This window comes from Acomys russatus, chromosome 20 (genome assembly GCF_903995435.1).
Source record: "Acomys russatus chromosome 20, mAcoRus1.1, whole genome shotgun sequence".
In the NCBI taxonomy this organism is placed as follows: Eukaryota; Metazoa; Chordata; class Mammalia; order Rodentia; family Muridae; genus Acomys; species Acomys russatus.
The window spans coordinates 45810341-45828697 of record NC_067156.1 but is presented as its reverse complement, the minus strand read 5'-3'; the positions used below and the strand labels follow the sequence as shown (position 1 = coordinate 45828697).

Sequence of the window (18357 nt, the reverse complement as noted above, 5' to 3'; positions counted from 1 at the left end):
AAACCTTTCTGATGTAGCAGGAAGGCTTCTCTTTCAGACACAGTGTGGTTCCATGTGGAATAGATTTCAGAAGAGTGCCACATAGCTTACAAGAGTCAGGATGTTCTTGAATCAGGCAAGACACTGGAGAGCACTTACCTTCTTTATAGCAAAAATCATGAGGGTATGAGATTGGATGAGAAAGCTGACATGTTTACAGTCATAAACTTAATTTAAAAGTTAACGTTTTTTTTTTTTCTACAAGAATGTTTTTCACATGAAGTTTATCATCATCTTCCAGTGACTATTATATCTTTTGGATGGTTATAACATATATTTGCTGGAGAAAGTAATGGGCACTTAATAATGACAGCTAATAACAAAACAGCCAAACCACTAATGTTTCAAGAATCAAGTTTATTATGTGCTTATCATGTGCTTGATATATTCTGGCTGCTGCTAGAAAATAACTAATGAACAAGTGTTTCTCAGACTGCTTTTCCTGAAGTATCCTTTGGGGGAAAATACGCATCGTCAAGAAGAGCCTAACTTGCCTTTGGCTCTCTGTATTGGCAAGTGGAGACATGGAGCTTACATCCAAATAGATTTGATTAGATCTTTTTCTTAGCCAAAGTATGAGGTAGGTGCAACAAGCGTTCAGTTCTTTGTAGGCTTCTTCCAGATTTCTCTGTATTGCCCCATGCAATGGATTTTGGGATACTGTCTCTTGATTTGCAAATTTAGCTCCATTTCCCCCCATGTTCTATCAATCTTTATCATAAAAACCCCAATTCTCATTTCTTACCACTGTCCTTGAAGCCTATATTTTGCGAACAAGAAGACAAATGCTATCCTCTCCCTGCCTGCTCATCCTCCTCCCCACCCTCACACCAGACTGACACATCTGCTTGCATCCAAGATGCCTCATTCCTATCTCTTTCCGGCCTCCTAATCACCTGTGAGTCACAGGTGACACGGAACTTTCCACAAGACCCTGTTGGTAGTGGAACAGTTTTACACTAGCAGACATGAAGCCCCTCTTTTTATGGGGCTTGAGTGGATTTTTTTGTGCAGGATGATAGGTAAGGGTCTAATTCTATTCTTCTACATTCTAGCATCCAGGTTTTTCCAGTACTGTTTGTTGAAGATGCTATTTGGTACCGTGCATTTTTTGTCAAATATGAGATGGCCGTAGTTGTATGTATTCATGTTTGTGTCTTATTTTTCCCGTTGTTCTACACATCCATTTTTGTTCCAGTACCGTATTGCTTTTATTACGTTGGCTCTACACTACAGCTTTAAGTCTGGAAGAGGTCTTTGTTCTTTTTGATCAATTCTATTTTGGCCATCTGGAGACTTTTGTGGTTTCCTGTGAATTTTATGATTAATGTAAAGAATATCATGGGGAATCTTGACTAGGATTTCAATGAATCCGTAGTTTTCTTTTGGTAGAATTGTCATTTTTACAATATTCATTCTACTAATTCTTGGAGTAGGGAGGTTATTTCTGTCTTCTAGTGTCTTCCCCATGTTCTTTCTTCAGAGACTTAAAGTTTTCATCATGGGGCATTCTCACCATCTTGGTTATGTTTATTCCTGGGTATTTCTGAAGCTATTGTGAATGGCCATGTTTCCATGATGTGTTTTTCAGCATGTTTATTGCTGGTATATATAAGCATTAATGGTTTCTATAAATTGATTTTGTATCTTGCCACTTGGCTGAAATTGTTATTCATGTCTAGAAGTTTTCTGGTGGGACTTTTGGGGCTTTTAAAATATGTAATATAATCATTTGTCTAATGGGGACAACTTGACTTCTTTTTCTATTTGTATCCCTTTATTTTCCCTATCTTGTCTTATTGCTCTATCTAGTGCTTAGGAGATGAGGGAGGGAGCCACAGTTGGGATGCAAAGTGAATACATTAAAAAAAAAAAAAAAAACTGCAGAGGTAAGAAAACTGAGGCCCAGGGTAGGAATCTTTTAAGGAGATGTAACTATGGATAAGGTAGGTTAGGCTGCCAATGGAGCTTAAGAGTTGTGGAGGGAAGTGTGAATGTCTGGCCTCTCCTCTGTGGTCCAGCAATGCTGACTTCTTTCTGTTCCCTGAAGCTCTCTCCCCCTTGGGATTTTGGATGAGCTGTTCTCCCTTTCTGCACTATTCTAGCTCTTCCTTAAATTCATTTTTTCCCTTATCACCTTCATTTAACATTAATCCTTCCAAGATGACATATAGGTATATGTCATCCTTTTATATACCATCAAGTCATTTCTCATCACAGTCTTTTCCCTGGGAGCCCAGCCTGTTTTATTGCCTTTTACCTGTGATGGCTAATCTTATATCAACTGGACAGCCACTAAAGCTGTTTCTTGGGGCGGGGGAAGAGTAAAGACAGCAGACAGACATATCTTCTTCCTGACTTTAATGGGATTGCTTCTAGTTTCTCTCCATTTAAGATGATGTGATCAGCCAGGCATGGTGGCATATGCTTTTAGTCCCAGCACTCGGGAAGCAGAGGCAGGCGGGTCTCTGTGAATCCGAGGCCAGCCTGGTCTACAAAGTGAGTCCAGGACAGCCAAGGCTACATAGAGAAACCCTGTCTCGAAAAACCAAAAAGAAAAAAAAAAAAGATGATTGTTATTTGGTTTGTCAGATGTAGTCTTGATTATGTTAAGGTGTGTTCCCTCCAGTCTTACTTTCTAGGACTTTTATCATGAAGGCATGTTGAATTTGGTCAAAGGATTAACCTGTATGTATTGAGATATTTATGCAGTTTTTGTCTTTAAACTACTTGTGTTATTGCTTTCATTGACTTGCGTATGTTGACCCATCCCTTCAACACCAAGATAAAGCCAACTTGATCATGGTGCATGATCTTTTGGATATATACCTATATTCAGCTTCTGAGTATTTTATTGAAGACCTTTGTCTTTATGTTCAGTAGAGATATTAGACTCTCTCTCTCTCTCTCTCTCTCTCTCTCTGTTTACTTAATTTCAATATTAGAGTAATGCTGGCTTAATAGAAAAAGTTTGGAAGTTTCTCTTTTTTGGCTCATTAGGACAAGGGTCTGTAGATCTTATTTTTTCTTCTCAAAAAAAAAAAAAAGCGCTTAGATTTGTTATTTGCTTTGTTTCTACTTAATTTCTGCTCTGGTTTTAATTCATTCATGCCTGTCTACTGAATTATTATTACTTTCAAATTTTTGAGTTGCATCATTAATTCATTTCCATTTAATTAAAAATTTTTAATTTAGAAAATTGTACTATAAATTTCCTTCATAGGGTTGCTTTTAATATGTCCCAGGGTTATGTTTCATTTCCATTTAGTCCTAGGGATATTTATATTTCTTTCTTGATTTCTCCTTTGTCTTGTTCATCACTCAGTAATGTGTTATTTAATCACCATGTGTTTATGTAGTTACTAGGGAGCCATTAGCTGTTGATTTTAAACTTTCAAGTTTTGTGGCAAGATAGAATACAGAGAGCTACATCAGTGTTTTCTGAACTTGTTAAACCTATTATTTTGTGCCCACCATGCTGTCTATTTTAGAGAAGCTTCCATGGGCTGCTGGGCACAGTATTTACTTTTTGGTCTTTGGGGGGCATTTTCTACAAGTACCCATGAAGCAAAGTTAATGTATGGTGTCATGTAATTCTGATATTTTACTTTTTTTTTTTTTTTGTCCAGATGACCCATCTACTGGAAAAAAAATGGGATATCAATGTGCTAGTAATATCTGTACCTGAAGTGAGCGGCACTATAAGAAAGGAACCTCAATTTTGGGGAACGTGAACACGTTAGGACTTGGAGTAAGCACACAGAGGTCCTCTGTCTCCCTTGGTTCACTCTGTCCACTTCCTGTAGTGGCTACTTGAGAACAGAGATGGGCAGTGCCTCTTCTTGCCAGGTGTGGAAATACAGACAGCCTGTGAAGAATCATCCCCCCAAAGAAAGTTTCACATATTTTATTGGGAAAAAAAAAACATGTGAACCATGTACAATATTTTCTTATAAGAAAATTTTAAGATGTCTTTTGAATGTTTCTGAGAATTATAACTTTTATTTTTTAAAACGAAAACCACAATGAGACTATCGAAGTGTTATCTGAATCTCATTTCCTGTTTCTTATTCCTACGGAAAAGGAAAAATATTTATTACCTTTGCTCATATGATTTGTGATTCTAAGTACTATCGTCTTTCATAAATCTGCAAGTACTACCTCTTTCATAAATCTGCTAAGGGGTGTAAGGATGTAGGTGGATCCACGTTTTCTCTGTTTGAAATACTTTTCAAAAGCTACAGTCTACTGGCATGTTAACATGATACAGGTTTTATAGGACGCTGCCACTTTTGTCACAGCTTCTCAACACCTTACACCAACAGTGCAATGGTGATTCAGTGCACAGCAATACAGTGCTTCATGCTCACAGTGCTTGTGTTTAAGTGCACACTCACGAACATGATCAAAGTCTGTCTTGACTTCCCCATTATTAAAATAAAATTTATCGTTACAGTAGAATGTCTCCCGTGCTTGTCTTGGAAACTTAATCAAATTCATAATACATTCTCTTAAACTCGGTCAAGACTGTGAGGTTTGTTCTGTTTGCACATCTCCTACAGATAACAGAAAATGAGCAGATTCTGCAGCAGGACACAAGAAAATATGGCATTTTCTGCATATCTAGCTAAGCTATCATGCTAAGGTAGTATACACACTAGATAACTTCATGGTTTCGGTGGAGAGAAAATAGCACCTTAGAGACAGCCCTAAATGAAAAAAAAAATACCGTTCCTTTTTTTCTTATTATATTACTAGACCCAACTTTTTCATTCATATAAAATTATTTATGAAGCCTTATAGTATTAATCAAAATGTTTGTATAACCAAAACAAATACCACATTAGATGTCTGGCAGGCAAATAAATTAATTTGATTAAATTATATGTAATCTGATAATATTTGGTCTGAAAAAAAAAACATGCTAGTGTGTGTGTTTATAAATAATGTAACAGCAACAAGCTAGGAGCCAGTCAGCCAGCCTGCCAGAGGTCAACTCTTCTGCTGTAGCTTCTGGGCATAGAAGTCCCTGCACGTCTCGCAGCAGCGCTGGTACCATCGCATGTCCTGGCAAAGATTTTTCTCCCGGATCACTCTGCAGTACACTGGCCATTGGTCTCCCAGGCACTTGAAGGTCAGGGCAGCTGGGAAACAGATATCATGAATTCATTCTGTGAAGGTGCATTGATACGTTCACTCTTTTTTTGTGGAATTAATTTGTCTCGTTTTAATCTGCTTATTTTACCTGATAGAATGTAAGAGGCAAAGACACCCTGTAATAGCTCTCTTACTTGGTGACATCCCTAGCTTACCAAATTGATTACAATAGCAGCTTACTGACTGCTCACAAACAATGGGTAGCAAAATTTCTAAGTTTCAGTTCCATTTATTGAACATCTCTATTAGTTGCTTCTTTCTGCTGCTCTGATAAAATAGCCCCAACAAAAGCAATGTGGGCGCACAGCCAAGAAGCAGAGAAGGACCGACTCATGTGCTCAGCTCCCTCTCTCCTTTTCATACAGCCTAAGATTCCATCTCAGGGATGGTGTTGCCCACCGTGGCTGGGTCTTTCCACCCCAACTTACTTAGTCAAGATAACTTCCTGCATATATGCCAAAAGGTTTGTCTCCTATGTGATTCTAGATCTCAACTAGTTGAGAAGTGAGATTAACCACCATCTCAATCGTAGGTCTATGTATTGTTTGCATTGTAATGACTTATTTGTTTTCTGTTGTATGTATGAGTGCTTTATCTGCAAATATGTATGCGTACCGTGTGCACATCTGGTGCATGAGGAGGTCAGAAGAGGGCATCAGATGCCCTGGAAGCAGAGTTACAGCTGATTATGAGCTATCATGTGAATGTGGGGCCCCTGCAAGGCCTGTAAGTACTTCTTTCTAACCATGGATCCATCTTTCTAGCCCCCTGTATGTGTTATTTAAACAGGGTCTTGGCATGTAAACTTTCGGGCCTGAGTGTTAAGAGTTCAAGGGTCAACAGCCACAACTAGTTCAACACTGCAACTTTACCTGTTTCTTTTAAGTTTGTATCCATGGATTTTCATAGACAGTATTAAAAGGGAAAAATGTACTCTCTCCTCCCTTCTGTGTGGATACGTACATAAATATTGTTTGTTTCTTTGGAGTGGTACAGCCCTGTAGCTCATATTGGTCTGGAACTCACTATGTAAACCAAGATGGCTTAGATTCAGGAGCACCTTGCCTCTTGACCCTCCTATGTTCTGAGAAGAGATGTGTGTCCCACCCCACCTGACTTAATACAGCTACCAACACAGAAGTGCATATTAATAACTATTTCTATGAATGAAATTACAAAGGAACAGCCAAATGAAGTGTGTCCATGGTCACTGTACCTTATGCTTTCCCATGTACCAAGTGGGGAAGCCAATCAAATGGACAGTGAGTCTTGGCCTTTTGAGTATAAAAACTAGTTTTCCCAATGAGTGCAATTTACAGTGGTTTCCCAGCAGCTCTTGGACTGAGGACCTGATCTAAGCCCTTCTGTATTAAACATCTGGCTTCAGGCTGTTAGAGTAAAGTGTGCTCCAGCATCTGCTGTGAAATTCAGTTTCCAGGTTTTTGTTTGTTTGTTTGTTTGCTTGCTTGTTTGTCAGTTTTTCTGGCTGTTCCGATTAGTTTCATTAGTTTACTTTATAAAACTTAAGATTCCCAACCATGGTGCTTTGTATTTTAAAGTACACACACCTGTTACGGTTGGAATGAGCAATGTCCTCCATTGGCTCACATATTTAAACACTTGGTCTGTAGTTGATGGTGCTGTGCCGTTTGGGAAGGTTCTAGAATATGTAGGCTGCAGTGCCTTGCTGGAGGAAGTGAGTCCCTGGAGGCGGCTTAGAGGTTTTACAGATTGATTTACTTGTACACTCTCTTTCTCCCTCCCCCATCCCCCCGCCACCGCCCCTCTCTCTGATTCCTGTGTGTCTATGAAATGTGTTTGGCTGGATATCCACTCTGCTGCCATGCCTTCCCTCAGACATGGAGGATGGAGACACAAATAACCCCTTTGTTGCCTCACTTGCCTTTTGTTAGTGTATTTCATTACAGCAACAGAAGGGCAACTAACATACCTTTCAAGGACCCAAAAGTAGCACAATTGCAATTTTAATAAAATTCTTCCTCTACTCCACCATTTTCTCCTAAATGACACTTCCCAGACTCCAGGTGACTGCCAGAAAGGGGATTGGGTTTTATTGGAAGCATGCATTTGAGGCATCTGTGCTTGGACTCTTTAACTTTTGTCTTCAGTACTGCTATTCTATTTTAACCAATTATGTCAAAGAAACATTAATTACTTGGCTCAAAAGGAACTGTTGTATTTCCATGAAGAGCAAAACTTCTTGACCTCATTGAATTTTGTGCTGATAATATAAAAGTACATATGATAAATTAGCTCCTTTTATTTTTGGCAATTATTCACACAGTTTAAAATATTCTTCTGGAGGTTACATGTACAACTGAAAAAAATTAATCCATTTCAGGTAGATGTGCTGTTAAAGCACAAATGCCACAGATGTAAAGGGTAATTCGGTCATTAAGATTTGTTATGCAAATATAGGATCCCTGCACTTAGCAGGCACACTCTACTTCTTGATGACAAATCAGATTATGTAAGAAGAATTGAGAATAATTACAAAAAATACCTCATAATATAAAAGTACAAAGAACAAAGTGTTGCCAGTAACTAGTACTGCATGTTCTCTCTCAAAGGTGGTGCTTAGTTTCTAATTATTTCTAATATATATGTTACACACACACACACACACACACACACACACACACACACACACACACTCGCACACACGTATTTCTGTGGAAGTGAAGTGTGGGGAGAGGCCAGGAGATTGGCTCGTGATATGGGAACAAGAGAACCTTTAAGGGAACAGATGGGCAGGGTACTCGAGTTCACATGACATGAAAGTGTATGGGGGAATACTGAGGGTGGAAGGGTACAGGAGGTACCAGTGGCCTGGAGATGCAGAAGGTGGAGAGAGGTCAACCAGAACTAAGTATGAATTCAAATGCTAAGAAAGCTATCACTCTGTGTGTCAATTCAAAGACAAATTTAAAAAAAACCACACCAGAAATATTGCTGGAGCCTATAAATATATACTTCTATCCTCAATTATGAGACAAGTACCTCACATTTGGTTGTGTAGCTTTAGATGCACATTTTTTTTTTTTTTTTGGGCAGGAAACTATCTTTATTCAGTCTGTCCTAAAGAAAACTTGCATCCACCATCAAAGGAGGGCACTAAGCATGGAGGAATTTAAGTTTATCCACCATGCCCCCTTTCCACAGATATCAACATAGTCCCGCTGTGGAACTAGACCGAAGCTGGAATTCTGTGGCAACATGAACAGAGTGACTTTAGGTAGCGTGATGTTACTACTTCCCAGACTTATTTCTGAGTAGATGCTTCAGGGAAGGAACGAAGTCTTTATGAAACTTTAAAAACCCATCTCTGACCCCTTGGACTAAAGTATACTTAACTAGACCCAATGTAGAGGCAAGCTAACTGGAAGTTTAAGAAACCCCAAGCTTGAAGGCAATATATGAGCAGAGAGCATGTCTATGTTCCTGAAAGCCATCCCCTCTGTGATCGGCTTACCCAGTCTGGGTGATGTTATCGTATTTACATTAATCTTCTCGTTACAGGGCTGAAGGTGACAGGGTCTGTATGCTGCAGGTTTCTCTGAAGAAAAGCATTCATTTCCATGTCTTCCTGTTATCTTATGCATGCACTGGATAACACGAGACTGCATGCCTTTGCCACAGGAAATGGAGCACTAGGGAAGAAAATGTGTATGAGTTATTTGCTGCTTTCCCTGTCTGACTATACACACACACACACACACACACACACACACAAATCACATATAAAGGGAATAGAATTATGTTTATCTGGGTAGTATCTCTTTGCCATCTCATTGTTGATGTAATGAGCTAATTGTGACCCATTGTATGTAGATTAGATGCTTTAACATATGTGCACACCCGGCAGCACTAAGTGGACTCAGTGGGTTTACAAAACAACAACACATGAAATGAAGAGGTAATAGTGGGGCAGGATAGGGGAAAAATTAGAAGGGGCACGTAATGGGAGGTGGACTTAAAATAACATTTAAAAGTTACAGAAGTCATAAATACATAAATGAATGAATAAACAATACGCATGTTTTTATTATTATTTATTTCCTTGTGTGTATGTGTGTGTGTAAGCCAAAGGGCCTCAGATGTTATCTCCAGAAACATCAGCCATCTCCTCTGAAAAGTCTCACATGGGATGGAGTTTATGGGTTAGGGTAGACAGACTGGCTGTGTAGCTCAGTGGGCCTTCTGTCTACACTACCCAGTGCTGGGATTATTATGGGTGGTAGGCACTGGAGATCAAACCAAGTGCTCCTGCTTGTGACACCAGCTCATTACAGACACTGCTTTCTCTTCAACCTCTAGGAAATAGATTTTTTTTAAAAATTGAATAAATAAAACATTTTTGGGGTAAGAATATGTGAAAAAGTGATCTGACCTATATTTCTATTACTTTTGTAAAGTTTTAAGACAATCAAGATAGTTAAGAAAGCAAAAGAGTGAGAATATTTGCACCATGGCAAGGTTCCATTCGCGGAGACAGAGGAGGTCCTCAATCGTTTCTCCAAAAAGCCTGGAAGTCTGTCACTCACTGTCCTAATTATTCCAACTAATTCTATAAGACTCCAAAAGTATGTGCCAACTAAAGCAAAACATCGCCTTTTTTTTTTTCAGAATTATTAACGAAACCAAAATAACTAAAGATGCATGATAGCACAGAATTAGCTGATGAGTGCCTAAATGGTAGGTTCACGAATATTGGGCAATAAAACAATTTATATGAGGTTCTTACGAAAATAAATTTTGTAATTGTTTGAGCACAACTTGAAAATCAATATACTGCTCAGGGAATAGTAGGAATTTTGTAATTTGAAACTAGTAAAATAAACTTTATTAAATTAACTATTTAATGCTTCTAGAATTTAATTTCCATTAGAAAACTACAGTAAGAAAGCAAAAAGCCTAGCAGTAATTATGTTCTTCATAAAATACAATTTGGTAAAAGTTTTATTACTCATATGTATAAAAAAAAGTGAGTAAATATTTGAAGAGAGGCGGCTGGGATCCCAGGAAGTGTCCTAAATGTTTTACTTCTTACAGAAGACAAAGCTAAATAACTGGTATTTTCTCAAATGACATCACTGCGATTAAAGACAGACAGTCATTAAGGGAGAATGCCAAAGTAATTTTGGCATGTGAATTAACGGGCATGATTTTAACAAGTGACCATAGCAACTATATGTAGCTGGGACTTATTTCCCCACTGTTTTAAGCAAAGTATTGCGGTTGATCCCAGCAAATGTTTACCTTCTAGCCTATGACGGAAGTAAAACTTCTATACAATTTATGTTACACTGTCGGGTGGTTTTAAGCGAAGGTCTCATTTCATTAATTGATGATTCTCCGTGAAAACTGAAACATTATGACAAAAACTGTGTCAAACAGTCTTTGTTTGGGTGTCTCTGAAGGTTCCATCAATTATTGGGGTTTTTGAAATATTTATTGATTACCCATTATGTTCTGGATCCCGTACCGAAAATAAAATGGTCTATTTATACTGAAGATCTGATATTGTATTTAATGCCCTTTATTACCAAAACACAGGGACTAATGCATGGGATTAAAAACAGATTACTAAATACAATGTTAGCCGGTCAGCTTCATGCACTTTAAGCTGGTTGTTTGATATTAAAATAATAAGCTATATTACAGAGACATGATTGCTGTGGGACTAAAGAAACCGGCAGCACTCCGTCTGAAAGTCTGTGTACAGAGCTGTCCCACAGGGCTCCAGCATGTCTCAGGTGTCAGGGTGGTGGTGTCTAGGGATGTTATGAGGAGTTCCCCATGACACTTGTGAGTACTATTATCATTATTCTCCATCAGAGAAAGACAGAGGCCTAAGTAAGGTAAGCAAGTCTTCCAGCTCAGAAGTGCCAGAAATGGACAATGAACTTAATTTAGCCATATGACTTTAGACTTTGGAGGGTTAAGCATCGCTGGATATGAGGCGTTTGCTACTGCTCTTCCTAGGCGACAACAGTCAGAACCCTTTCCTCGATCCCCACGTTGCTCAATCGTTTTTACCTTTCAGAGCAGATAGTTTCTGGCAGCTTGCTGCAAACTAGAGTCAACCAGAAAGAGGAGACCTCATCTGAGGAACTGCCACCAACAGATGGGCCTGTGGGCATGTCTATAGGGCATTTTCCTGATGGATGGTTGATGGAGGGTGGCCCAGCCCAATGTGGGCAGTGCCACCTAGGGCTGGTGGTCCTGTTCTGCATAAGAAAGTGGGCTGAGTAAATCATGGGGAGCAAGGCAGTAAGCAGTGTTCCTCTATGGTCTCTGCTTCAGGCGCTGCCCCTTGAGTTCTTTCCATGGCTCCCCCACAATAATGAACCATGATCAGGACTTATATGCCAGATAAACATTTCCCTGCCCAGTTACTGTTGTAGAATGTTTTGTCAAACCAACAGAAAGCAAACTAGGACATCTTTCTATCTTAGTATTAAATGCAGAAATGATTTTTTTCCCCGTTAAAATTCATGTTATGTAGCATGGGATAAATTCCTTCTCCTTAATGACAATTCATTAGCACAACTTGTCTTTAGATACAGTGACCACACGGTTTGTTCCCCGCCATGAACTGTGAAGGAACAGACTGTTGGTAATTACTTTAAGAGTACAGAAATGCAGTGTGGCAGTCTTGAGTAGACTAGGACATACAGTTACATTACCTATAGATAAATTATGAACCAAATTATGTATTAAATGATAAACATAGATGGGTTAATGAATACCTGGTGTGTTCTAGGAATTGTCTAATAGTGCTTAAATGGATGCATAATTAATTTCCTTAAAGCTCTAATAAATTTATAATCAATCATAAAGCTTATTTCATTAATTTACCTAATAAGTATATACTCAAAGGTGACAATGTAGCAAGTACTCTTTTGGATACTCAGATGTGGGAGTAGAAAGAAGAGAAAATGACATTCACCCTCAGGATCTTTTATTTTCATAGCCAGTGGAGGTGAGGAAGAAACTAGTCAAATGACAAGTGGTGGTGGCGCACACCTTTAATCCCAGCACTCAGGAGGCAGAGGCAGGTGATCTCTGTGAGTTCAAGGCCATCTTGGTCAACAGAATGAGTTCAAGGACATCCAAAGCTACACAGAGAAACCCTGACTCAAAAAAGAAAGAAAGAAAGGAAGAAAGGAAGGAGGAAGAAAGAAAGAAAGAAAAAAGGAAAAGAAAAGAAACCAGTCAAATAAGTTGTGTTTTCAGATATAAACCGGTTCTATGGAGAAAATAAAGGTGCTGAAAAAGAATGGGAGAAGGTTTGGGGTAGTACATTTTGCATCTCAACTGACAGGATGGAAAAAGAGTCCTGAAGAAAGCTTTCTTCCTCAAGGACAGGCCAATCATTAATATAAGTCTGTGGAATCCAAACATTTGTTTCTTGCTACTGCATGCACTTTACTGATACCTGTTTGATTCTTTTTGATATACGCACTGCTTATTTTTCATATAGTCATGGTCTGTGATATGCCAATCTGTACAGAAGGAAGTATGGCAGTGTAGGCTGGGTTTTTTTTTCATAATATAAGTCAAATTTAAAATTTTATTCTTATCTCTCTTATCTCCATTTTTCTTTCTAATTAATTTTAAGCTTGATCTTCACACATATCATAAAAAAATTAAATACATTTGAAACATGGCAACTCTTTTGACTTCTAGAAAGCAGATTGTTCAAATAACAAATCCAATACTCTAAAAAAATAACAAGGAAATCCAAGGCATACCAGACACTTTGCCATTGAGATTTCCTTGGCAAGAAAAATGTGCTAGACTATTGCTAAATTAGAGCCTTGAATTGTGTATTGAGAAAATCTGTTCCCCAAACTTTAATATTGCTCTTATTGCCCTCAAGGACCTTTGCAACAAAACGCCTCATGATTCCATCCTTCATTTTCATTCTGTGTGGGAAACACAATCCTGCTTTCCTGGCCTTGCTGTGGTAACCTTTAGAGCAAACATAAGGAGTTAAGTTGAAAAAGAAAAAGGTTTCTAAAAATGCCTTTGGACATTTGCTTTTTTGACAGAATTAACAGAGCATACAGAAAACAAGTGTTAGGAATCCTTCCTCATTATACAACACGGGCGCCAATATCTTGAAGCAAGATTTATTTTAACTAATATTTACCATGACAGGTGACCTAAGAAAATAATCTCCATATTTTGACATGTGAGCAATGTTTAGAAAATGTCACCTTAGATTTTTCTAAGGGAATATTTTTCTTATCTTGAGATATCAGTGACAATTTCTAACACTAAAGGAAATTACATTCACACCTCAGCTTGAATACCAAAAACTAAACATAAGACAAATCTGCTCGATATTTTAATTGTTAGGGTCCGGGTGATCGGTTGAAGACAGACCCCATGGCAATATGCATGGATCGCCTTTCTCTTCTAGAGGGTGACCCCGAAATGAACATGCAGGCTCAATTTATAGATAGTTGGAGGGATTTGTGACAAGTTTTAATTGATCGGTTAGAGTTGAGTCAGAGTGTATGAGGGGATTTAGGATTGGCTTTTTGTTTGGTTACTGGGGACATTTTGAGTCACTGATGTTTTGGCTCTTATGCAGGAGCTGACCTTTAATTTGATTGGATGGGGCCAGCTGTGTTCTTTACCAAGGCTATGAAGTAATTAAAAACATGGTATCTAGTCATTTTGTTCTATAAGCTGATTAGCTACTCATGAGCTGTCCATAACTTGTGGCTTTTTCAGGAAATGTTAGAAACTTGGCCTAGTTAGGCAGAGTAAAAACCTGAAGCCTGTCATGGAGTTGGTCTAGTCAAGCAAACTGGAGTCTTGGGGGGGGGGTGTTGAGGTCCCTTGGGGAGGGTCCTTTCATAATTTCCTTGAAGTATAAAAATGATTAGTTTGTTAAATGAGAGCCACAAAAAGAAATACTAGCAAGCCAACCTGGTATCAACAACAATTGATCTTCCTTTAAAATAAGACTGATATCTTATGGCAGGCAATAAGGGCTGACTGGCTCCTACAATGCTGTCACTAGAAGATTTCTTAATGCTTCTAAGAGAAAATGTAATAGGAAGAAGGAAAATAAAAAGTCGTCCTAGAATTAAAGAGTATGATGGCAGCTTTCTGATTCTTGTCGCAGAGGAGCTCAATATATACAACACACACACACACACACACACACACACACACATACACACACACACACACAAACACACACACACACACACTAGTATTAGAATGAAATATCTCTTGAACTACAAATGCCATTTTACCTTACTCACAGCACTTTTAAAACACACATTAAAATAATGATGAAATCTACTTATCAACCAACTGGTGTTACAGAACTATTTTATATTTGGTTATACAGTTACAATTTGAAGCAACATGTGATTCTTAACAATGGGATAAAATAAGACTTCCAAATCCAACTTAAGGAGCATGAGATTCTAGAGGAAAATATATTGAGATTCTAAATTTTTGGCTAAATGTAATCTTCCCTTCTGGATGAGGTATAGACATTTGGGTGATGTCTGAGTTCTTGTGATCTATCTCTCATTCTCAATACAGTACTTAGCTATTTACACATAATGGGAGATTTGAGAATATAGAAATCTATACTTAGATTATATAATCAAATAATTTATCATCAAGGTCATATAAACATTAATCTGTGAAAGTTATAAACAGTCCTTAGGGACTACAAATTTCTTCTAGTTGTAAACACTGTAGACTGCCACTTTAAAGATTTTACCAGAAAGGCACAAAACCCAATTGTAAAATCATCTCTAATGGGTAAGGTATTTATTCAAAAATTGTTAGATTAAAAAAAAAACTAATGTAAGCTTGAAAATAAAAAATAATCAACATATTTAAGTGTTAAACATATTATTTCTCACAGTTGACCTTCATAGAGATTACTTAAGATTCCTTAGTTCTAGACAGCGCCAAAGATATGTATTTTGGAGAAAATGTGTTTTCTCTAGGCCAAACACTAAGAAAAGCTCTGTAATACTTTACTCATTTCCAGCTGGCTGTTAGAAGAAATAGGAATTCCTAAATTAAGGGAAAATTGTCACTGGCAGGGCTTGACATTTTTTCAACTACCAATATAACGGACAGTCTTAGAAAACATGATCTAATCTGTAATGGTAAGTGCCAATCTGTTACAAGGCTGGCGGCACGGAGTCAGGGAATTTGTCTTTGGGAATAATGAGATATTCGAAAGTGGTTTAACAAGAATGAAGTAGCAGTGGACCTCAGAGGGAAGCTGACCAGCGACTTCCACTGGAAATGATTAGCGCAGCATTCCTCATGGGCTATGTCCATGCTTGGCAGCTCCCACTCAGCTTTTTAATGAAGTGAGTGTGAAACATGCACACTAAAGGACAAAAGCTGGGCTTGTTGCTTAAGATGCGCTGTTTACTTTGGTCAGTGTTTTGGTGTCTTTTTAAAATAGTTTGTGGGCTTTATTTAACACATGGGTGTTTGGAATCGATTCGTTCCTAGATGTCAGACATTTGAGAGTGTTCTTTTCCTCCCTCCCTCCCTCTCCCCTCCCTTCCCTTCCCCTTTCTCTTTCCTGTCTAAAGGTCTAAGTATTCTGCTGTGTTTAATGAAATGTTTGCATGTAGTTAAAACAAATCCAGAAAATGTATGTGGTAAGATCATACAGATTGCTTATGAATTATTTAAGAGATCTTAATACCTTGTGAAAGGGTTGTGATTCTACAATATAAAGTGTTCACTGATCAATATAGCAATGGGAGAAAAGAAAGACGGATTACAGCAAAGCAAGTGACAAGCAAGTTTCACCTATATTTGCCATGTTGGCAGCTCACAGCTGAGAGTCAGAGGGCCTCACAGAGCTAAGGAAACTCAGGGCACATATCCAGATAGTTCTGCTGTATTGTCCCACACAGAGCACTGCTGCAACCACAGTGATTAAACTTCGTTTTAAATTAAAATAATTTTCCAGATCTGATTTAGCAGTTCTGTCAAATGCTGACCAGATGTAAAAGAGAGGAATTAATTATTTAAATTTTAAAATTCACTTTATAGTCTTTTAATAAGGAAAGCTCTGATTGCAAATAGCACACGTATTAGCATATAGCAGCTATCTTTAATTTATTCAACTTTGACAGAAGCCACATATTTGATAGGTCTCAGAGAAAATTACTAGGTGAGAGCCATGCTCTTCACTGTTTCCCCTCCAGGTTAGAGAGCTGCTATCTAACCCAGTGGTGAGCATTCCAGGGACATCATGTCACAAAGATGCCAAAGAGGTCTGCTATTCCCCCATTAAACTTTAAGGAGGCTGGCGAGATGGCTCAGCAGATAAGAGCACATGTAAGGAGAGCGCGAAGACCTGAGGTGGAATGCCCAGCACCCAGAGAAAAAGTCCGTCATGGCTCTGCTTCCTTGTACCCTCAGCATCAGAGACAGAACATGTGTTTCATAAAAGAATACTCCTATACGCATTCTCTCTCCTCTCTCTCTCTCTTTCTCTTTCTCTAACACACACACACACTCAACCTTAGAAATATTTATAGTCTCCAATGTCAGTAGAGTTAAATAAGTATGGATTTACTTTAAATTTGCGTGTTAAAATATTACAAGCTACTGTATAGCAAAAAGTGAAGTGACCTGTTCAGCTACGTAAAATTACATTGATTTAATTTACTTAAAGATATTTCAAATTACTTATCTTTGCCCTAATATATACGAAACATCTCTAAACTTAGGAGGCTGAGGTAGAAACATCTCATGTTTCAGGTGACTGAAGGCAATGTAATGACTTCTAGCCCAGCCAGAGCTATAGTTTATGATCTTGTATCAAAAAAATAAATAAACGAAACAAACTACCTATGTAACATATATATAATAAATATATATACACACATACATAGCTATAATACATACATATAATATGAAACATAGTTGTAGAACTGGAGCCAGAAAAATCATAAGTATTCCAAAGAAATATAATTTTGAAGTGTGTTTGTTTCCCCGAGGAGAAATGGGAGTGGTGTATACTTGGTCAACATTTCTACGTATACTACCATGGTATATTTGCTGAGATGGTTGCGAGGAGGGGCAAGGAGTTCAGGTGTTCTGAAGAAAACAACAACAATGTAAGACAATACCAACCGAATGACACAGTCAAGTGCCATGGATCCCTGAAGCATCTTTTATTGTGGGAGCTTTTGTTCTGGTCCTTGAAGACTTGCATAGTCAGAAGAATTACAGAGAGTCGCCAGAGAACTGCAGTTGCAGAAGGAAAAACTGCTCAAGCTACTTTGGTTAATGAGTAGATGAGTAGACAGTTTTGAGTGAGTCAGAATACCAGCAGTGTTAATGACAGAGGGCTTGGGAGTGGACAGGGATTACATTATCACATTGGAAGTCAATAGTAAGTGGTACAAAGCCTACTTGTGTAGGACAAAGAACACCTGCTCCAGATGCTCTCACGCCCTGGAAGCTGAGGAAATAAGTGATGCTGATATTATTTAAGAAAAGGGAAATTGGGGTGAACTATGGGTTTTAGGAAATAAATAAGGTACAGGCTTCTGAGATGAATATACAATTTGTGAAGGCCTACTGGCTGCCGCTGGCAGTTTCTCATAGCAGCGGAAGCTAGTTCCGAGAAGGAAGACAGAGCTCTAACCCAATCTCCAACCCACGCAGCTTCATTACAGCCTGTTTACAACTCCCATGTGCTGTGTCTCTACTGATCTACTACAACACAGATCCAACAGTGAAAGAATCTTGTCGGGAATATGGGAAATGGTATCATCAAGTCCTGCACATAGCAACTGCTGGCCAACTGGGAAAACCCAAAGGTCAGCATGACAGTGGATAAATATCCTACTTGTCTCTCTAGCTACACCCATCTCTTCAAAGCACTAGGGGGTTGAATCGCAAGTCCTGTACGTGCTAGCTCCACCACAAATTAGAGTCACCTGGACTGAGAGATTCTCAAATAAGGAATTGGCTCTCTCAGATCGGCCTGTAGCCATATATATGGGGTCATTTTCCTGATTAATTATTGATGTGGCAGGGCCAATCACACTGTAGGTCATGCCTCCCCCTGAGCAGGTGGTCATGGGTTATATATGAAATCAATGTGAACAA

General features: G+C 38.5%; 1 protein-coding gene across 1 annotated transcript in view; it reads right to left on the bottom strand.

Moving 5' to 3' along the window:
• Positions 1–4017: 4017 nt before the first annotated feature.
• Positions 4018–18357, bottom strand: part of Adamts19 (ADAM metallopeptidase with thrombospondin type 1 motif 19) — a 203366-nt gene continuing 189026 nt past the window's right edge. The window contains exons 22-23 of the mRNA XM_051163590.1: positions 8690–8867; positions 4018–5183 (exon numbers count right to left, since the gene is read on the bottom strand). Coding sequence (XP_051019547.1) covers positions 5032–5183; positions 8690–8867 — 330 coding nt within the window. The 3' untranslated portion in view covers positions 4018–5031. The remainder of the gene's footprint in view (positions 5184–8689; positions 8868–18357) is intronic.